The 22,126-nt window shown below is 37.3% G+C and overlaps 1 protein-coding gene across 1 annotated transcript in view; it reads left to right on the top strand.

Moving 5' to 3' along the window:
• Window positions 1-266: 266 nt before the first annotated feature.
• Window positions 267-22,126, top strand: part of CNTLN (centlein) — a 176,997-nt gene continuing 155,137 nt past the window's right edge. The window contains 3 exon segments of the mRNA XM_066569755.1: window positions 267-628; window positions 753-948; window positions 17,306-17,394. Coding sequence (XP_066425852.1) covers window positions 267-628; window positions 753-948; window positions 17,306-17,394 — 647 coding nt within the window.

Below are 22,126 nucleotides of genomic sequence, written 5' to 3'. Positions count from 1 at the left end.
TGTGAATATCCAAAGGGAGGGTGTCAGTGGATGGATCCAGGCTCTGCTCGGCGGTGCCAAGCGACAGGACAAGATGCAATGGGCAAAAACTGATGCAAAGGAAGCTTCACCTGATCGTGAGGAGGAACTTTACTGTGCAGTGACTGAGCACTGGAACAGATTGCCCAGAGAGGCTGTGGAAGTCTCGCTCGCTGGGATATTCAAGCAGGATCCTGTGCCACATGCCGCTCTGGGATGACCCTGCTTGAACAGTGAGGTTGGACCCGATGGTCCACTGTGATCCCTTCCAGCCTGACCCACTCTGTGAGTCTGACCTGTACGGTTCACAACATCTAGGGTCTAAAGAGAGGCAGGACACATGTGCTCCTACGGCTGAGGAGGGGATCCGCTGGATTCCCAGGCATTTCCAGCATCCCTCGCTCAGCACCTTGGCGGAACAGCAGGTGCTCCTAGCCCTTGCAGAAGAAGGCGGCAGGCACCCCGGGACAGGCTCGCGGGGCACCGCACCGCTCCCTGCACCGCCTCACCTCGCGCAGCCGCACGGCGCATGCGCGGCGCCGCGCCTCGGGCGGGCGAATTCAAACGGGGCGCCCCTCGCCCCTTCTCCTCGCCGGGGCAGCGGTGGGCTGTGACGTCATTGCACCGCGTCCTCTTTCTTCCCTGCGGTTTCCGGCGCTCGCCCGCGCCGTGAGTGCGGTGGAAAGTTTTCATTTGCGTGGTTCACGGCGGCGATTCTTCCCCTTTTCCCCCAGGCGCGGGCGGGCGGGGGCGGGCTGCCTGAGCCCGCTCCGCTGGGCGCGGGCCTTCCTCTCTCCTCGCTGTCTCCGCAGGAGGAGCGGCGAGAGGCTTTCAGCGGTGGCTTCGAGGGGCTCGGAGGCGGCGACGCAGCGGGTGGCAGAGCTGGAGGAAGAGCTGCGGGGTCTGGCGGAGCAGCTGAGCCGCTGCCAGGTACCTGAGCGCGGGGCTAGGGCCGGCCGGGGGCCGGGCGGGCGTGTCCCGTTTGGGGCCGCGGGTTCGCGTCTCGCTCCCAGCGGGCAAAGAGGGGGAGCAGGGCCGCGGGCTCCCGGCGCCTCCGAGACATGAATTAAATCGGGCTTGGGCCCTTGCCCTGGATAAAACCACCTGTCCTGAAGCTGTTTTGTTCACTCTTCCAGAAGCCACTGTTCGCTTGAATTGAAATAGTAAAAGTCCCGAGGTACTGCCTTGTGCAACTTCGGAGGAAAATGAACAGGCAGAGGGGTTTTAGAGAATTTTAAGTCTTGAAGGAATCTTTGGAGGTAATTTCATCTCTCCCCCAACCTCGCATCAGGATTAAATATACCCAAGCTGTTTCTGGGAAGGGAGGGCTTAATGAGTAATTGTGGGTGTACTTTCAAAAGTTCCTTCTGTGTCTCGCCTTGTGGCCTTCCTTCACAAGTACACTTCCCTCCTTTTTCCAGTTGGTCGTTCATCGCTGATAGTTAGGTGTACTTATTAAAAAATACAAAAACACTGATAATGTGAGGTCTTGTTCTAGAAATCGGCGAAAATTCTCTGCCAAACATGGATTGCACCAAAAGTGTATGGCCGGGACGGAGGTGACCCCTAATGCTGCAGGCAGCCAAAACAGTATTTTCCCGTGGGATGTGGTCTGGTTAAAGCCATGAAGGCCTGGGCTGGTGAAGCAATCAGAAGAAAGCATCCATCTGAAAGCTGGTAGAGGTTTCCTTCTTCAAGCAGCATTGATACATGTGACAATTGGCGTTGGATTCCTGCCATGGGTAGAATCAAGACTTCTTGAGAAAACATGTTGTGTAGGAGATATATAGAGAGAAGTAGCTGTCGAGTGAAAATCTTGTTTGGAAATGCTGAACAATGCTAAACGTTTAGAGGATATCTGCAATGTCTTGTGAAAGAAGTTAAGGAAACTCTATAAAATTTACTATTCCTAGTATGCACATGTGAGCTATCAGACAAAATTCGGTGGAGGCAGAAGGAAGCTCTGTGCTCTGCTCATTTGCTAGTTGAACATAAATTATGTATTACTAAAACCTTGCAGCAGGTAGTGTTTTGAAGAGCATTATACGTACTAGAAACTTTGAAGAAACAGTGCAAATCTGAGTTTTTAATTGTTTTGGTAGTTTGATGTGCACAAATTGTCGTTAAGCATCTGATTTCCCCTTTAGATTAATTTCAATTATGTGTGCATTTCTACTTCTTTCTTGATGAACACATTCCACAGGTGTTGAAATCAGCAAATAAAGTATTTTGAATGTATTTATATTAAGTTTCTTGCATATTATCTTGCCATTTTTGGGTTTTTGTCTTTTAGCAGATCAGATAACGTTCTTTGAGGAAAGCAGGCAAAAAAAGAATGGGAAGCTAGTTACTGCTTTTGAAAACAGAACCCAGTCTGTAATCTCGCCAGCTCTAGGTAGAATCCAGTATGTATCATCTTTCTAACGACAGAGGATACGTGTGTTCAGGATATATTTCAGATTATTAATAAAATAAAAAAGAAAGTGAAGCAGCAATCTTTAAGTAGAGATTCTCTGAAAGTACTGCAGTGTAGACATCTACATGCTTTTCCATTTTACTAATCCATCAATACATTTGACAGGTTTAAGCATGTGTATGTTACATAAAGGAGGAGGAAGCCAGATTTTAATACATAAAAGAGGTGATAGCCTCATCAATTAGGCAGGTTTTTCAGTATAGCATTTCTCTAAAGTGATTAACTTTGTAAAGAAGTTTTGTGAAGATATTCTGAATTTGAATGGGAACTAAAATAGCCTAATTTACTGAATGGACTTCAGTAATATTCTTCAAGTGGAAAGTCAACTGATGAAATTATTTGTAGATAGATAGTTAATCCATTTTAATGTGATATTTCATATGAAAACTTTGTGTAAAGACAAGTAATTTGAAAGCATATATACATATAGGTAATGTTAATGTGTTTTTCTAGCATCTTTTCAGTTGAAATATAAAGTTGTTGCTGACCAGATAATTTCTTTAGTGTAATTTCATTTCATCTGCTGTGGTTTGCTTAATTTCCTTTAGATCTAAGAACTTCTTTTGTTTCTGTGCTGTCTTGTTAATCAGCATTGTGAAACCATTTAGGTTGGAATGGAATTCTTGAGAGCATCTATTGCACCCCACCCTAGAACAGATTGCCCTGGACAGTGCCCCATTAAATTTTGAGTATTTCCATTCCTGGAGACTGCAAGCCCTCAGGACAACCTGTGCAGGTCTATCTCAGTAAAAGTGTTTCAGTTTCTATTAAGATTCTGTTTTCTGTTCTGTGCTTTTGGTTAGGGTTGTGTCTTTCACAGAGTGCCTTAGCAGGCATTTTGGATAGAAAAGTTATGTAAGTGCCTTTATAAAAGATGTTAGTGAGAGGGTGTTAGCTTATCATCCAGCAACTGGATAAAATTACCCAAGTCCTTTTCCTTTTCCTTTTCCTTCACAGGCTCATACACTGCACTTCCAAAAACTTCCCAGCTGAAATCTACTTTAGTAGTTTAAGGGTGCACCAGAACTAAAGGATTAGTCTTAACTATTGGTTGAGATATTAGCCTTTTGGATATTTTTCCCTAAAGAAAAAAAGACATTTATCAAATGACTGGGGCTAAAGTTTTAATTGGTTCTAAACCGAACGGTTTTAGCAAAAGATGTATGTATCCAAAAGTGATTTAGCATCTGAATAAATTATGCCATGTTTCTCTTCTATGCACCTTCTTGGATTTTCTATTCACTGCTATATAAACTGCCCTTCTGAAATTAAATCTTTTTCTGGGAACTAGAGCCTGTAGGTAGGGGTCTGTTGGCTAAATACATGGGAGCCTTCTTGGGCTAGTGAAACCCCTGAGTCTTAGTGGAAGTATCGTGCATGCTAGCTTTGCTCTAACCTCAGGTATTCCAGGCATCTACTTCTGGATATTGTTTATTTTCTGTGGCAGAATGCTGGAGAACTTGACTCTTCTAGTCATCCAGGGTGGTGGCCTTTATGTTCAAAACAATGTTTTGTTTTGAACATAGTAAAGCTGCCTACAAGAGTCATATATGGTATTCTTATTACTCCTTTTTTTTGTGCGTGTGTCTGTGTATTCCTTTTTTCATTACTTTCTAAGGGTGAGGTTTTACTACTAAGTCTTGACTTCTGCAGCTGAAGTGGGGTAGTATTTAATATTTCCTTTAATACTACTCAAATAATTGTAGGATTTACAAGAGTAATAAGCAAGATCTTACCCCACAGGAGTGGGGCCTGTTAAAAGCACAATTTTCTTGCAGTCATTCTGTGCAAACTGACATTGAGATACAATTTTGTGGTGAGAAAGCTAAAGCCAAATTTTGTGGTGAGAAATCCAAATTAAGAAAATAGTCCAAAAACTCTCAGATTGTCTACTGAGAAGCCTTATGTAAAGCTAAGGAGTTCTATCTCTATAGTATGCTGGTTTGGGAAAATTATGATTGTGTCTGCAGTAAGACATTTTGTAATTATTTTTAATTTCAGTGGCTCTTCTTATTTTATTTGAGAATTACTTGAGAAATAAAGTTATGGTTCCTGAAAACAACTGAAAAGAAAACAGAAAATTGTTTTTTATTTTTAAATTTTGTTTTTTCTTTGGCACCTTTTTACATTTCTGTAATAGGCTTGACATTATTGGAGGGCAGTGGAAAGACAAAGGTCAAATAGTAAGTCATGTCACATCTTGTGTCTGTTACTTTTGTTAACTGCTGTATTCTATTTCAGAGTTTTATGCTACTGCCTACCACCTCAAAATATCAGCATTTCAGTACCTATGTTCTTATTATTCTCAGGAGTTTTTGTTTTTCTGGGGGTTGTAAAGATCTGGCTTGTGTTTTACCTCCATTTTATTTTCCCTTGTGATTGTGTATTTTTGGGGGTGGAGCAGATGGATATGCTTTTTTTGCAAAACGTGATGGCTCCTGGTATAGGAAATTGGTCTGCTTTTGTTTGCTTCTGTTTTTTTCCCTTGTGCTTGTTTTGATTTTCGTTGGTTTTTTTTTTTTTTTTTTTTTAGTAAGGGGAATGATTTGTCTCTGGAAGCTCATTCTCTAGGTGGAATTTCTGAATTTCTGAACCAAGATTACTTTCTTTAGCTTTATGTGCTTTCTCTTTAGTCTTGTGTATTTCTTTAAACCACCTGTTTGGTCTGTAGATTCATAGCATATTCCTTTGTGTCCTGTAGGGACCCTCTTGTGGTGAAAGACAGTTCATTTGGTGTATAATAATGTGCATTGCTAAATTGATGATTGATGTCCTAGCTCCCGGGTTATTTCTAGAACAGACACTTTCATGCCCCCCTATTCTGTAACTGAAAAGATAGGAATAGTTCTTTCAGGTATTCTGTGATGGGAAACTGCATCAAATCCTTGCTATGAACAAGACAGTGATTCTGGACTGGATTTTCCATGTTGAACAGAGTGTCCTAGATTGATGGTAATACAAAAAGTTTGAAGACGCAGGCGCATTGTCTTCTGGTTTTACTTATGCTATTGGTGATACTCACAGGACAAGTTTATTTTGTTAAGCTTAATTTTATATTTACCATCTTAGGATCTCTCTATTCATCAAAAATGCTGTTTCGAATTCAAACAAGTGTCTTAACAGTTTACCTATTATTAGTTTCAAAAAAACCAAGACACCATCAGTCTTCATTTTACTCATTGCAGCTTTTTGATTTCAAAGGTATACCAAAGGTAAAATTTTTCTGCTAAAATGATATTGTATTTTCCTTCTTGAGGAGTTTCTAACTTCATTGTATTACCAAAGCTGAACTATTCTTTATCTTTTTTTTTTCTTTCTCCTGCATAAAAATACATGTATTATTTTTAGGGAGGTCTTGTTAGTGTTATCTTCTGTAGCTCGTGTTACTTTTCTGTCAGTGATCGTTATAATGCCTAATCTTCTACTATTGCTATTGCATGGTACTGTGTACAGCCCAAAAAGTACAGTCTGCCAACTGGCAGCAGTCAAAAACCCACTGAAAATAATGTAGCCATGATGCTATTGATTTATATGTAGTTTTAATACCTCCCTCCTTTATATTAGTAAACATGAAAAAACATTAACACACCAAGACATTGTGTTGCTTCATAATAGGTGACTAGATATTGCAGATGCATGTTGATGATGCATATTAGAAATATTTTTAAATCAATATCTGGGAATTAAAAGTAACAATAAATTTAAAACCGCAAAAAAAACAGAACACTAAAACATAGTTATTCCATGGTGATGTATTTTTATGTCAACTTTGTTCTTGTCCATCTAACTTTGTGACCAAAATTGAAATTTTTGTAAACTACCAGTATGAGAATTTGAGTGTGTCAGTATTTCTTCTAGAGAAATAGTTTATATTCATCCTGTTGTTTTGAAATGGAGCAAAGTGTTTAGTTCTTCCATTCATTAAATGCTAATTTCTTTTATTAGTGATTAAGTCAAGACCACATATTTATTGGTGCCAAGGGATGCCAGCTGTTTAGTGCTTTGGGTGGTTTTTTTGTTATTTTATACTCTTATATTTTGCCATAAGGAGTGTAAATCACACAAGTCTGATTAGTACAGGTGTTGTTAGTAAAGGCCTTACTCTTTTTGTCTTATATATGGAAGTAGTGTTGTTGAATACCTAAGTTATTTTCTTTTACTTTTACTTCTTGCAAATTTTAGTTAAGTGTAGTGAAGTTTTTTCATATCTGGTATTCCTTTCGGAAAATACTGGTTTAAAATATAGAAGTTAAATTGAAGACTAGCTAAAAGTGAGATTTAAAAACAAAAAAGTATATTTTTGCACTTCACAAAGTCGTTTCTTATTCACAGAATGTCTGTGTGTGAATGTTTCAAATTGGCCCAGCATGTCAGTGGGAATTTAAAATTTGGTGTACAGATTACAGAGTCATAGAATAGTTCGGATTAGAAGGATCTTAAAAATTATCTTGTCCCATCTCCCTAGCCAAGGATGTCTTTCAGTAGGTCATGTTGCTTAAAACCCTACCCAACATGTCTTTGAACACTTCGGTGAGGGGGGACCTGCAATCTTCCTCCATTGCCACACCCCCTTGTTGTCCACTTCCCTTATGTTCAGTCTAAATCTATACTTAATCCAAATTTAAATATTTTTAAATTGAAAAGGATACATTTTAAGACTGTTAAACCTTTTTCTGTCACTTGAGACATTGGTAAAGTCTGTCTAGGTATTGAAAGGTGGGAATCAGGACCCTTGTATGTATTTTCTAAGCAGCACAAACCAAACTATTTCATCCTTTTTTTACAGGAAAGGTGTGAAAATGCCTCTGATCAGTTTTTGGCCCTGCTGTGGACCTGTTGATATGGCCATGTCTTTCTGGTGCTAGGCTCCACAGAGCTGGGCACAGTACTCCAGGTAGGGTCTCACAACAGCAGACAAGAGAGGAAGAATTGTCTCCTGTGACCTGGCATGGGCCCAGGATACAGTTGGCTTTCTGGTGTGCAGGTGCATGCTGCTGGCTCATGTTCAGCATTTTGTCCAGCATTTCATGCAAGTGCTTTTCCCCTCAACCAATTTATCCCACAGTCTGTATTGATAATGGGCTTTGCCAAACCTAGGTGCAAGACCTTTCACTTTGCCTTGTTTCATATTTGAGATTTTCAAGCCTGTCAGTGTCATTCCCTCTGGATGGCATCCCCTCCTACTGGTGTAGAAACTCCACTGCTCAGCTTGGTACTGTTTATATCATGAAGATGTAATTAGGAAGATGTTAAACAGTACTGGTTTCAGTATAAACCCTGGAGGAACACCACTTATGATTGGTTTCCGTGTGGACAAAGAGCAGTTAACTGTAACCCTCTGGACAGGGACCTAGACTCTTACTCATCTAATAGTGCATCCATCAAACCCATTAGTTCTCCAAATAAATGGCAAGAATGTTGTGGGGGACTGTATCAAAGGCTTTGTGGAAATGGAGGTAGGTGGCATCCATACATCCATAGCCCTTCATTTATCCACTGATGTAATCAGAGGCATGGTTTGCCCTTGGTGAAGTATGTTGCCTGTATCTAAGTACCCTCTTGTCACCCATGCTTGTCATAGTGTACTGGTTTGAAAGCAAGCTAGTGAGACATTCCAAGTCAGAACTACAGTTTCATGGGAAGATTAAAATATGGGCAATTGTACAGAAACAGTGTCAGATTCTGGACACTGACACTGTGCTAGTCAGGGTGGTGGTAGCAGTCCAATTAGATGGTGGACGTGGTTCTGTTGAAATGGTGATCCTGTAGAAGGGAAGTAAAAGTTCTGTAGTCTTTCTACATCACCATCTCAGTGATGGTTGTAGCTCTTGTCCTCTGGGAATACAGTAGGTAGGGCTGCCCATGGTGTCCAAACCTCATATCCAGGTAGGAATGCTTGGTTCATTCCCCTGGGTGGAGCATCTCACAATGGGATGATGTGATTTTTGAGTCATGCAATGAGGCCTGATGGCCCATTAGCAGAGACAGCACCTGGAGGGAGTTATCAGGGATGAGTCATGGAGGAGATAAGGAGCACTTATGAAGATGTAATAAAATACATACTTTTGGTTATATCCTAAAGTTTAACCTACGACAGGAAGGACCAGTTTCATGGTTTTACTGGGCAATATGGTAATGCTTGCAGATTGGTGGTTCCCATGATCTTTTTTACTCTTTTTTAAAAAGGACATGAAATTCCCTTTCCTCCAGTCACAGGGGACTTTGTCTGGCTGCTGTAAGATAGACATGAATGCAAAAAGTACCTGTTATGTGAACAACAAACCACTGCTTTTCTCAATAAAGGAAGTTGCATTTTATATGCAGAGATTAGGCTCTTTTAATTTTTCCAAATGCAGTGAGGAGGTCTCTAGAACTCTAGAACACACTTTGATGTCTACGTTTGCCAATGTTGTTACAGATTCAACATGGAGGAGAATGGGTGTAGCTGGTCTAGTTTTCCCATTTAACTGTTTTGATTTGGGAAGGAGGTACGCGGTTCTTGAACACTATCTGACTTCAGATAGCATTCTTGTCCTTTGCTGCTATGGAGAGTGCACTGTTTCAACTAGTTGAAGTTTAGCTCACAGTTAAAAGGTATGCAAGTATTCTCATATTTGTCACAATTTTTGTCCACAGGATTTGGAAAGTACTACAATGCCATTTCAGGTGCATTTGAAATAATGGACCCAAATTGCACTTGGTTAGTCATGATAATTCAGAGGGAATATACCTAAATGCATGCATATGGTTATATTGTCTGTAAAATAAAATTATTTATGCATTCCTGTATTAAATGGATTAAAAATCACAAGTGCCTTATGATTTTATTAATCCAGAGCATTACATTTAAACAAAACTAACTCTGAGAGCTGTGCTGAAGCTTTTAAATGATCCTGTACTCTCAAGTAAGTGATAGAATTGTAACAATAACTCTGAATTGTGGTGCTTACAGAAAGCAGTTATGTGACTTGAAAAATTCATGTCCTACCCAATTCTGTGCATCTTCTGTGTAAATTACTTCTATGACTGCAGTTAGTTTTAATTGAAGTAGTTAAGAAAGTTATAGCTTGAAATGAAAGCTGGCAGATCACTTATCCTATCCTTGATGTAAAAAGGGATTAAAAGAAAGCTTTTGATTTCTCACATGTTCTCCCTTCTGAAAAGATTTCCTACCTTTATCAAGCGCCACATCTCCAATATTGAGTACTCAGAAGAAAGCCAGTGCTGGTAGAAGTCTGTTCTAGTGAATGAATGGAAACAGAGCATCCTGTGTGCTCACTGAAGAAGAAAGTAATTTACTTTTTGCTATTCAGTGAGGGTGGCATTGTGTGTGATAGGTCCATGTCCATCTGGTAAATTCTGTCTACAAGTGAATTGATATTAATGTGTGTTCCTTCCTCTTGTGGTGGTACTGCTCTGCCTTCAGTTCATTTTTTTACTATGCCACGACCAAGGAGTACCTTGTATTTCTTGCCAGTTGTTGCCACAATAAGTCAGTTATTTATGCCAATTAAACTATATAATGAAATGACTCAGTTAAGTTCATTGCTGTATTTTGGTTATGCTGATGAAATAATCTGAGAGTATGCTGATTAAATCATGTGTAAGGACAGTATCTTTAGTATAAGTTGGGTGGTATTTTGCTTAGAGCACTATTAAGGCATTATCATTGTAACAATGACACTATATTATTTTTATTGTGCTTGTTTGCGTTCAGCAAAGTAATGAGTAAGGATTCAGTTTCTAAGGGAGTGAGTGTTTGAGGGTGTGTGTGGGTGTATATTTACCCACAAGTAAAGCAGTATACTACTGCTTGTCCCTTTTTGAATCAAACATACGTTTGTTGTGAGAACTGCCAACAGAGACAATATAACAGTAATTTATTTGAATAGAAAAGTATGTGTGAAATATACATCAAACTTTTTTAATATAATGCATTTACACATTGATTGTGTCTCATACTGCAACATTAAGGAATTGAGGGGATGGGGGAAAGTACTCTTGTTTGCTGATGATGTCTGTTAAAAAGTCAGTCTGGTCAAGTCACTTAGAGCCCTCTTACAAATTTCTACCTGATAATTAGACGTTAACAGTGCATACTGTCTGTGAGTGACTTCTGTAAACTTGAAAATAATGCACTATTATTTTAAGAGCCTGTTGTGTTTAAGGTTCTAAGTTTTCTTCTGAGTTACTGATCAGTCTTCTGGTGACTTCTTAGGTTGTTGAAAAGTGCAGCACCTCACAGATGGATTTTCTAAAGAACAAGAGTATTTTTTTTGTGACTACTCAGCAGTTCATGGTTGTAAAAAGAATACCTCTTATTTAGGAATGTAATATGGAAAACTGGAAAGCACAAAGAAACACTGGCACAGTGGGCCAAGAGAGTCTGAACTGACACTATGCAGTAGTGTAAGTTGAAAAATCTTGCGAGACATAAAGAAAGAGACAAGTCTTGTCACTTGCATGTGAAGTGTATATATCAGCTTGATTGATAAAACACTTGAGTTGTTTAGTTGGAAATGTACTAGTCTATCCTAAATGTTCAGGGAGCCCGGAACAATCCATAGACAAAATTTTCTTGCAGGTTTTTCAGTGCTTATACCAGCCAGCCAGGTTATTTCATGCGTTCCCCCCTCACGCCCCATACCATGTAGTATTTTGATTTCCATACAAATTTTTCCAACCTGACAATTATGTGTTTTGAATTACTCAATTCATAACACAGAAAATTATTGGTATGTAATTGTTACAGAGTTCTTATTAAAAATTAACAGTAAACCAATAGCTCCCTCTGTCCTCCCAGCTGCTTTATTTTTCCACTTGGGGATATGGACTGATTAAAGAACTAAAATGAGAGTTTGTGTCTTGTGTTTTTGTAGTGATATTTGGAGAGGTGGGGGTATGGAAGAGGCTGTTTGGACTGAGTGTTAAGAGGTTGGGGTTTATGTTTTGTTTTTCTGCTCTGAGGGTATTGTCTTTTAGATTTGAGAAGATGAATAATAATAAGTGAATAATAATTTGTAATGCTGTAAAGGTGTAAGTTATGCTAGGAACACTTAACAGTAATTAACATGCTTAGAAATAAATACAGAGTAAGATCAAAAAGAGTACTGATTTCAAATTGCAGGTAACTGAGATGCTTGATGTATGAATTTATGTTGAAGGGAGGGAAGTTTTTCAGTTTATCCTTGTTCTCAACACAGTGCATGACATACATCTAAACAAAAAACTAAACTTGTAAATGTAAAACCCAAACTGTTTTAAGTGTATAGTTTCTGTGAGATGAAAAAAAAAAAAGAAAAAAAAGATACTGCTTATGCTTTTGATACTTGTTTCACTGCTAATTTGAAAGTTTTGCTTTAGTAAATTCAGTATAATTACTTTAAAAAAAAGATGCCATCTAATTCTCCTTGATAAAGCTGTATAAAAATATTCAAAAGATTCTATGGATCCAAGTTTCCATTAGACAAATAACTGCAATATTGATACAGTTTTAGGTATTTATGATACCAAATAGCCAGTGAAATAGTTATGCTTGGAATTCACTTCCAAAAGGAAGATAAAACGTTTTGAATAAGGATATTTGTTTTTTCCTGCTTGTAAGTCAGAGGCATTCTTAGATTTTTGATTTCTGCTGGTGCTTTATAAATTTGCAGTTTCACTTGAAAGCAAATACTCGTGCTGTAGCTAGTTATGCCTTATAATGTCTGTTAGTGGCTTATCTTTTGTCAGTGTTTCTGAGCTTTCTCTTGTTAAAAATCAGAAAAAATCCAGTTTACTTGGCAAAGAACACATTTAAAGCCTAAGGTAGCCTGCATTTCTTTTTATCTTTCAATATGATGAACTACAATCACTTTAACTGTAGGCTGAGGGCAAAAATGTCACTTTTCAGGGAATACACAATGTGCTCTTTTCTTTTTTCAGAGTATTTTTGTTCTTGCATGCAAACTTGATTGCAGGGTGAGCATCTTTATCTGACATTAGATATGTTCTAAGTAATGAGTAATTTTTGCTAGCTTTCAAATGGCATCTGTATTCTGCCTTTATATAAAATCTCAGCTGTCCAAGGTACACTCTTGCTGACCTCTTGAGTTGTTAATGTGCACTTGAGTAGTCTCAATGTTCTTTGGGTAAGCTGAAGATTGATACATCCCAGGCCTTGACAGCTGCAGTGTTTTTCTATGCCAGCTTCAAACAGTCTAAGTAAGCAGTCTTTTTTCCATAGAAATTGTTTGGCTCCCAGGGCCATGCAGGGAAAAGGTTTACCAAGTCCATGAATTCTGCCAAGAGCTTAAAAAAGCTGTTTAAACTTCTTTTCGTCTTAAACCTTAACAATTTCTAACTCATACTTATTCCATTATACAAAATGCTTAATTAATCATATTACTGAGATTTAAATGCAATAACCATTAAAATGTTTGGTATGTTAAAGAAAAGAAATCCACATATGGTAACTCAACATTCTTTGACTAATATTTTTGTAATACTTTGTTGTCTTAATGATAAATTTTGTACATTGCTGTGTAAACTTTCCTTTTGTGAAATAATGTTCTCATATTTTTAACTTTGGATGAAGTTGTGGGTTTTTTTGTTTGATTTGGTTTTTTTCTTTACTGGTAATATTTGAAGATGCATTTACATCCTTACTTTTTTGGCAGGAGTACACTTAGGCAGGACATTGCTTAGTTTTATATGCATTTAGAGAAGTTAAAGTACATATTGGGTGCATAGTGAAAGGCATATGATGATTTAATTTCGCATATCTGTTGATGTAATTGCAGCATTTCTCTGTGTGTGCTCATTCATAAATTGCAGTAGTAACTTTAAATATCAGTGTGTCATCATCAAAAATAAACAACATATATTGAAATATTATTGTTTTGCAGTTTTGGAAATTCCAATAACTTTTCACTTACTTCCATAGGATTTGTGAAGGTTTTGGGTTGTGTTTTGTGGTTGCATTTGTTGTTATTTGTTTATCGTTTAATGGACACCTTTTAGCCTGTTCTGTGTAGCTGTTTCTTTGAAGTTTGTTTAGTGGTCATTCAATATTCCTTTTTGCAAAGAAGATTTTTTAAATTTACAATTAGGATGAGTTTTTTAATGTTGTTTCATCTACTGTTCTTTTAGCACAGAGGGAAGAGTTATGTGAGGAGTGGCAATTTCACTGATGTGAGTACAAACTTGTGGCCAATTTTACTCTTCTTTGGACAACTTAAAGTAGCCTGTTTGTGGCATAGTTACAGGTTAAATCAAACTGCTTGTTTAGTTAAAAGAGATAGTTTATACCTGAGTGTTTGTGTTCTCATTAGGAATGTTTGTTGAAATTTCATATTTTGTATTTATATTACCAAAGGGAGATATTGGAAAGTTTATGTGGAAATTCAGTTGTCAGAGGCTCAGTACATGCTGTATACTGAGCAAAAACTATGGGAGGAATGTGAAGACTTCCCTCTTATTGTACATATATATAGTACATATTTGTTCATTAGGAACAATTCAATACCTGTTGCTGTGGTTTTCCATTTTTTTTGCTTTTATTTTGTAATTGAGGAAAGCTGTGCTCAGAAGTATTCATCTGAAAGTTGTGCGCTATTCCACGTTCTTGGATTGCCTCAAACTATTACCCAGCTGGGACCAGAAATATGTATCTGCATGGCAGGACAAAAAGCAGACACCTCTGCTTGTAGGGAGTCTCATGGTGTTTGATAGTGCTTTTTAGATTCATATGGAAGCCTAAGGGTCTCAGCTCTTCTAATATATAAAAAAATAAACAGAAAACCCAACAGCTACCTCTGTGGTTTATGTTCAGGGCAGTAAAGGGGAAAGTTAAGGAAGCATGCTCATTAGCAGATCCAAGACTTTAAATAGGTAAATAAAATTAACTAAACATAGGTCATGAAGTCATCAATCAGCATAAGAAACTTTTGATTGTTTGCTTGATTTAAGATTTTTGAGTGTTTTCAGGTAGAGTACTATTAGCATTTTGTTCTATTGGGTCTTCTGTCTGCTGTAATGATTTTGTGGCCTTTAGACTGATTTCTTAGTGATTTATGGTAGTTTAGTATGAAATACACAGTGAATTCTATATTAAGGGTATAAAAATGCTCAAACACTATTATTATGTAATTTCTACTCTCCATATTTCTGATCAGTTGAGCAGTTTGAATTAAAATTTTTCTAAAATTGGAGTAGATACAGTGGTTTATTCCTGTTATTATGATTCAAAGATTTCCTTATGATGAAAGGCAGCAAGGCTGGTGAAGGGTCTAGAATGCAAGTCCTGTGAGGAGTGGCTGAGGTTGTTTAGCTCAGAGAAAAGCAGACTGAGAGGTGACCTTATCACTCTATGACTGCCTGAAAGAAGGCTGTAGCCAGGTGGGGGTCAGTTTCTTCTCACAGACAGCCAGTGACAGGACAAGATGACACAGGCTTAAGTGGTGCCAGGAGAGAGGTGTAGGTTGGACATTAGGAAGAATTTCTTCACAGAAAGAGTGACTGGTCATTGGAATGGGCTGCCCAAGGAGGTGGTGAAGTCACTGTCCCTGGGGGTGTTTAAGGAAAGACTGGATGTGGCATTCAGTGCCATGGACCACCTGACACAGTGTTTGGTCACAGGTTGGACTTGATCTCAGAGGTTGCTTCCAGCCTAATTGATTCTGTGAAAATAGTGTCATTTAGGCTGGAAGGATTACTGATTTAATGTCCTTTGAAATAATTAAAACAAAACCATATTTTATTTGCTATTGTTTAGAGAAGTTTAGTCTTGCTTTGTGGCTTGTTTTTTGTGTGTTTGTTTTGTTTGCTTTCCCCCCGACTTACCAATGTAAGCGCAAAACTTTTTTAGATGTTAAAATTACTCTGAATCCAGCTTCTGTGTGGATCCTAATGCTTTTTGGAAGTCTGCTGCAGTTGTCCAAATCTGAAAAACATTTTTATTTTTAATTCTGTTTCTGCCTGAGAAGAAGCAGTAGGTCATGCCTGGTTCACAGTCTACACGCATTGTAACTCTTCAGGTGGCCTGGCAAGGCATTTTTGGGAGATGATGTCTTTTATTCTGAGGACATGAAACAAGTGCACTCTTTTTACAGTCTTTCCCACTGATACATAGAAGTTCAGTATACTAAATGTGTAAGGTAATAGCATGAAATTAGGGGCTGTGCTTTATTTTTTTACTTAGTAACCCAATTAATATGGTTCTTAGTGTTTATCTTTTAACTTTATTCTGAGCTGAAAGTTAACCTATTTTTAGCACTTGTACTGAACAAAGACTTGGATACTGATGCAAAGTCATTTGAGTTACTAATTATCTGGTGTGTAGTTCAGCTTTTGTGTTACCTTTCTTTAAAACTGAATGTAGTGCTCCATAATGCATTTAGTTAACTGTTTGCATGCAGAAGGGTCACTTTCAGTTTTGAAAAGAATGCTTACATTAGTAACCTAATTTGATTAGAGAAGGATTGTGGTTTTTGCAAGTGTTTTAGAAACATCTTGTTCCTCTTTTCTTTTTGCACAAATTTTTTTAGTAATTGTTTGATTTTGTTTGAAAATTCAAGAAACACAGTCAGCATTTTAAAAGCTGTGCACAACCTGTGAAAGACAGTTGAAATTTTTCTGCTTTTAAGAAAGATGAACTCTTTCTGGTGTAGTGCATTTTGCATAAGCTGATGATGGTCTTGAATTACAAGAACTTTTTGGCAATTTGGTTTTTAACATTTAGATTTGACATTAGAAAGAATTTCTTGTCAGGCACTGGAACAGGCTGTTCAGGGAGGTGCTGGTGTTGCCATCCCTGGCAGTATTTAAAAGCTGTTGATGTGGCATGTAGGGATTTGTGGTGGTTGTAGCAATGTTAGGTTACTGCTTGGATGCCTTGACCATAAATGTCTTTTCCAGTCTAAATGATTCTCTGTTTCCAAAACACTAGTAGACATAGCTGCACTCTAATTATTTTTCCCTGTTGAATAGGCCTAGCTGCCATTATGCTAAGGGTTTAGCTTATCAGTTCCTAATTTTATGTTAAACTGTTTCAGTAGGTCTCATCCTAGTCTGGACTATGGTTTATATACACATATTGTCTTACTGGTCTTCATCTTTTGCTGGACTTTATTGTTTTCCCCTAATATTTTTATATCATCAACACATGGGTTTAGCTTGTAAAATAACTAATATTAGTGCTTCCAGTAAGAAAATCGTATTGAAATAACAAGACACCAGTGAAAAATAACAGGTAATGTGTAGTAGAAAATACAAATGTGGGAAAGCTTTTAGCTGACATCTAGTTTTCACAAACTTTCTGAAGTCTGTTTGTAAACAACAGTGTTTCCTTGCTCACTTGAGTTTTCTTTCAGAAGCTTCTATATACTGCAGGTTAGACGCCTGTGTGTTAGAAGACTGTTTTACTGCATGTTTTAAAATAAAGAGCTGCATGTGGTAAATCTTAATGTTGAAGCAGGTATTCTAGGCTTAGTATTTAATAGAAATGGTGTGGGTAACAGTAATAGATACAGCAAAGGCAGCCTTTTTTGAATACTGTCATTTCTTCTGCCGTATGTTACATTGCATACTATTTTAATGTTGATTGTAAGTGTTTATTTTACTTCAATATTCTCTATGGTTAAAACGTTCTTTATTAAAGAGAGCCATCGGCTGTGTTTTCATGGAACAGTGAGTAACTTGCAGGGAATTCTCACTAGATTAGGGCTTTCTTGGCAATTGTCTTTTGAATATGCTCAGTATAACCTTTTCTGTCTGTAAAAGGCATTATACATGTAATGTGTTTTTTCTTCTTTTTTTTTTCCTATTTCTAAGGCTGATAAAGAATTTGTGTGGTCTCTTTGGAAACATCTCCAGGTGTCAAAACCAGATCTTACTCAAGCTGTCAGCTTGGTTGTGGAAAGGTGATTTTGGAGATTTAACATGCTGCTAAAACCAAAAAGCAACCAACCTCCCCTGCTGATACCATATTCTTTATCTTTCTAATTGAGAACTATGTAGAGTTCTAAAAATTTGTTGAAAAAGTTTAATAAAAAGTTTAATTGTTATATTTCATCAAGAGTGCCTAGAGTACATTGCAGAGTTTTTCTTTTTTTTTGGTGCAAGTTGAAGTATACTTTAAAATCTGTTCTCACTGAAACTGCTGTGCTGCAGTTCAATACCATATTAAAATTATAAATGTCTTGCCATATTTTTTTTCCTGTTGAAAGAGCAGGAGGAGGAAAATGACTAGTAATTTTCCAGTGTCATAAGCTGTTGGGTAACAGTTATATATAAATTATGTTTATCTGAATTCTTGAGGAAGTGAAAAGCTAAGAATTGGTAATAGAAGAGATAACTGTCATAGGATCATAGAACATGCTGCATTGGAAGAGGTTGGAATCATTGAGTCCCACTCCTTGCTCTGCACAGGACACATCAAGAATTGCATCATCTGCCTGAGAGCACTGTCAAAATGCTTCTTGGACTCTCTCAGGCTGGTGCTGTGACCACTTGCCCGGGAAACCTGTTCCGCCACCCTCTGGGGGAGGAACTTGTCCTTGACTGTAAAAGCTTCTATCTTCATTAATACAGACAAGCAGGATCTTATTTCTGCAGCTTATTCCTCTGAGGATAGTGATGATGATGATTTCTTCATGATACTTACTATCATCTGATTCCTATAAATGTTAGTTAATTATCACAGTATGCAGGTAATCGTTTTGGAATACTAATATTTATGAATTCAGATTTTTATGTAGGCGGAAGATAAGGAGAATGTGAATGAGTTGGCTGTCAGAATTGAAACACTTAATTTTCTTAGGGTGTGATGAGTTCCCTCTTTTAAAATGAAAAAAGGGGATTTTCAAAAAAAAGAGAAAAATAGTGGATTTTAACTTTTTTTAATGGCATTCCAGTTTTACTTGGGAAGCTTGTTACAGATTCATGAGGGTTCCTGGCTCCTTTGGGTTTCCATTGAGTGCTTTGATCTTAGAAGGCATGTTTTGTTGTTCACATCCTTCCTTCCTGGACTTCTTCTGTCATGTTCTTTCACTTGTGAAAATACAGTATTAACTTCTTTAGCTAGGAGTGCATTTCACAGAATCATGGTAGTGTTAGGGTTAGAAGGGACCTTGGGAGATCATCTAGTGCAGCCTCTCTGCCAAGGCAGAGTCACCTAGAGCAGATTATACAGGTATGTGTCCAGGTGGGTTTTGAGTGTCTCTAGAGAAGGAGACCCCACAAACTGCCTGGGCAGTCTGTTCCAGTGCTCTGCCACCCTCAGTATAAAGAAGTTCTGCCTCATGCTGAGGCACCACTGAAAAGAGTCTGGCCCTATCCTCCTGACACCCACCTTTGAGATATTTATATGTATTGTTGAGATCCCTTCTCTCTCAATAGTTTTTATAGTTTTGTCCCCTGTTCTACCTTGTATAAAGCAATGAAAATTTTTGTCCAAAAATACAGTTGTGATCATGTAACTAGAGGTAATATTCTAAAGGATTCATATCCAGAGGAAGACAGTGATGGTGTAAAGACATGCAGGTTATTTTAAAGAGAACTGGTATTGGGGGTTCACATACAGTTGCCACTGATGATATCAAGTAACTGCTGGCTTTGTACTGGGACACCTAACTGCACAGAGTAATAGCTTGGCTGTTTAGAAAGTATGCTATTCTTACTATTGTTTTCAGGTTTGATTTGGGAAATAATTTTAATATACGATGAAGACTGATGCACAAATTTGTAGCATTCTTCATTTATGTTGAAATGGAAAACCATAATGATTTGTTTCCTAATAAAATTTGGTCATGTTTTCATGAGGGCATTGGTGGTAGAATTCATCTTCCTTCATAAAACATAAAAAAAAATATGAGAGAACTGCTTAAAACATATAAATACAGTATTTAATACAGGTAAACATGCATTGCATGTATATAAACACCATTATATTGAAAAATTTAAAAAACTTAATTGTTGTAACCACATTTTATAGAGGACTGAACAATGCGGAAAATTGTAATTCTTTTACCTGAAGCTTAAGAAGGCAGAAGCAGGTGTTCAGGCTTATTAACATTCTTTATTTGTGTTGTATATAAAAATAATTAGGATGTTAGGATGAATTGAAGCATAGAGATGTTAGAAAGCGTACATTTAAATAATGGTCAACAAATGAATTATTTGGAGTTCTTGAATTGTGAACTTGAATTGCCTGCACAAGTCTCTCTTCTTTGTTTATTATTTTTCATGTCTAGGAATATTTTTATGCTTGATAGATGTCCCTTGCTTTAAATTATTTTATGCTTTATTTAGAACAGAATTTGGTAATTTTGTGTATTATCTTTATTGTTACAATGAATATAGTGCTCTTATATACCACCTTGATGGACAAAAGCAGGATAATAAGCTCAAATTTTTTGTATGTGTTTTGCACTGTTTGGAGGCTGGTGATTGCTATGTGAAACCCTGCCAACATACTTTTGATAATGTGCTTGTCTAGTTTTTTTGTCCTCTACTCTTTAGAATTACACTAATGCTTTAGAACCTTTTTGAACTCAAGGCTATACACATATATCACAGCTTCTCCATGCCTCTCTGAATTATGGAATTAAAAAAGAAGAAATTGCTTCCACAGCATCTTTTTAGGTGTTAACATTACTCCTGAGAACCCTGGGATAGGTGTGGATGAAACCCATTCAGTATATAGGAGTTTTATTAATCACAACTTTGAACTTTTGGGTTGCTTTGATTTGACAGATGGAGCAATAGTGTGTATTTTTCTCTTTAATTGATGTAGCTTCATCTCTTTTGCCTGAGAATGGTCTAATTGCCTCTTTGGAAATAGTTTCTAGCCCAACTTTACCCATGAAACAACCAAATTATTCAACCCTGTAAATTCTATCCTAACTTTTCCAGTTATTACTCTCCATAATGATTTCCTTAGTAGCTTCAGTTTCATGACTGCACTTCTTCACACACTCATCCTTTCAGAAAAGTTTTTGTCTTATTCCCTACCTTAGGAGTAAATAATATGTTTTTTTATGCTCGTATCAGTTTATCTTAGTTCCAGTACATTGACTGCTTTTAAAGGGAATCTGCTATCTACCACTACTGCTGTCCAGAAAATTACAGGACAGTAGATTTTCTGGCTTTGTTAATCTGGGAAAAATACATGGGTTTAAAGAGTTTAAAAGATGGGATGATCATATAACTGTTATAAGCAAGATGATTTGTGAAGCGTGCCACTTGGGAGGATCTGTGCTGCTTGCAACCCATTTTTCTGTATTATACAGAGTTTCAGATGAGCTGGAAATTGAAAATTTACACTAAAATCTGATAAAAAGGATATAAATCTTACAGATTTTTTTTCTGTCTCATCTGTATTAGGAACAACAGAGACCCAGTCATATTCAAGTTCAGAACTTTTTCTGTCTTACTCAGGCTTATTATGAGATTCTGAGATAGAAACAAAAGAATGGGATGGATTTAAACCTTTTTTTATTTCTTGTGACATGGATACCACTAGTGTTTGCATAGCTTCATTTTTCAGTGTGCTCTTTCCACCAAAAATTCCGTGACCAAGAAACTTCCATTCCCCACCAAATCTTTGAGACTGCCTGAGGTCATATAAGCCAGGTAAGTAACAGAAGCAGACAGAACCTAAGAAAACACAGGCATGTGTACCCTCCTAGATCATATATATTTATATAAAGAATCAAACAATATTGTCTGGTATATTTTAGTCATTAAATTGATGAAAGAGACAGCTAGGCTTTTTTTCACAAGATTACAGTTGTGAGAATAAAAAGATGCAGGACAAAATGTTCACTTAGAACCTTACAACTTACTCCACAGGTGTGTGATAAAGAAAAGAAGATAAATATTAGGAGGAATTAAGTGGGCAATAGTAGCTTTACAGTAGAGTAATTTGTATTTATAGCATTAGAAAATTCCTTATAATATCTTTTTCCAAACAAACCAGGAAAATATAAAAGATTTAATTTGGGGGGCATAGGGAGAAATTACTAGTACCTTGCTGTTATTTGTCTGTTATTTTCAAATGCTTTCATGGCCCCAAAATAGAAGTTCTCCTGCCCTAAAATTGTAAAAGTATAGCTTGTACTTTTTTATGGCTGTGCTGCTGATTCCTGTAATACACCAATGATATTATACTTTTCAGCAGTCTTTGCAATTCTTGCTGGATAACTGTAACTATATTCCCAATTTAATATTCAGATATAAACAAAAAATTATCTTTACTGTGCAAATGAGAAATGCCTTTGGGATATGTAAAAGCCTCCAGGTATTTTAAACAAGCCATTGTAAAACTACTACTCATGTTAGTATACTTTCCAGCTACTTTAAATACTATTGATCTCAGTATTATGTAAAGAGTATGCTATTTCTAGTTTGCTGCCTTTTGAAAGATTTTTTTATGATTTAAAAAAAAATTGCTAGAAAATAGCTCTTATTAAGTAAATGTATGTGTAAACTGAAATGGAGCTGGGTTCAGATGAGACTGTGAAAGGTTTTCAAATATTTTTGCAAACTCCAGAACTCTGCTTTAAGACTTTTCCTTCTGTAGTATATGCAAGCATGACAAGTCAACAGACTAATTTTCCTCTAGGGCTTCTAGCTGACTCTTTTCCTTTTTTC

Source organism: Molothrus aeneus, chromosome Z, assembly GCF_037042795.1.
Source record: "Molothrus aeneus isolate 106 chromosome Z, BPBGC_Maene_1.0, whole genome shotgun sequence".
Classification (NCBI taxonomy): domain Eukaryota; kingdom Metazoa; phylum Chordata; class Aves; order Passeriformes; family Icteridae; genus Molothrus; species Molothrus aeneus.
Note: the sequence above shows the minus strand (reverse complement) of the source record. Positions and strands in the feature narration are given on the sequence as shown.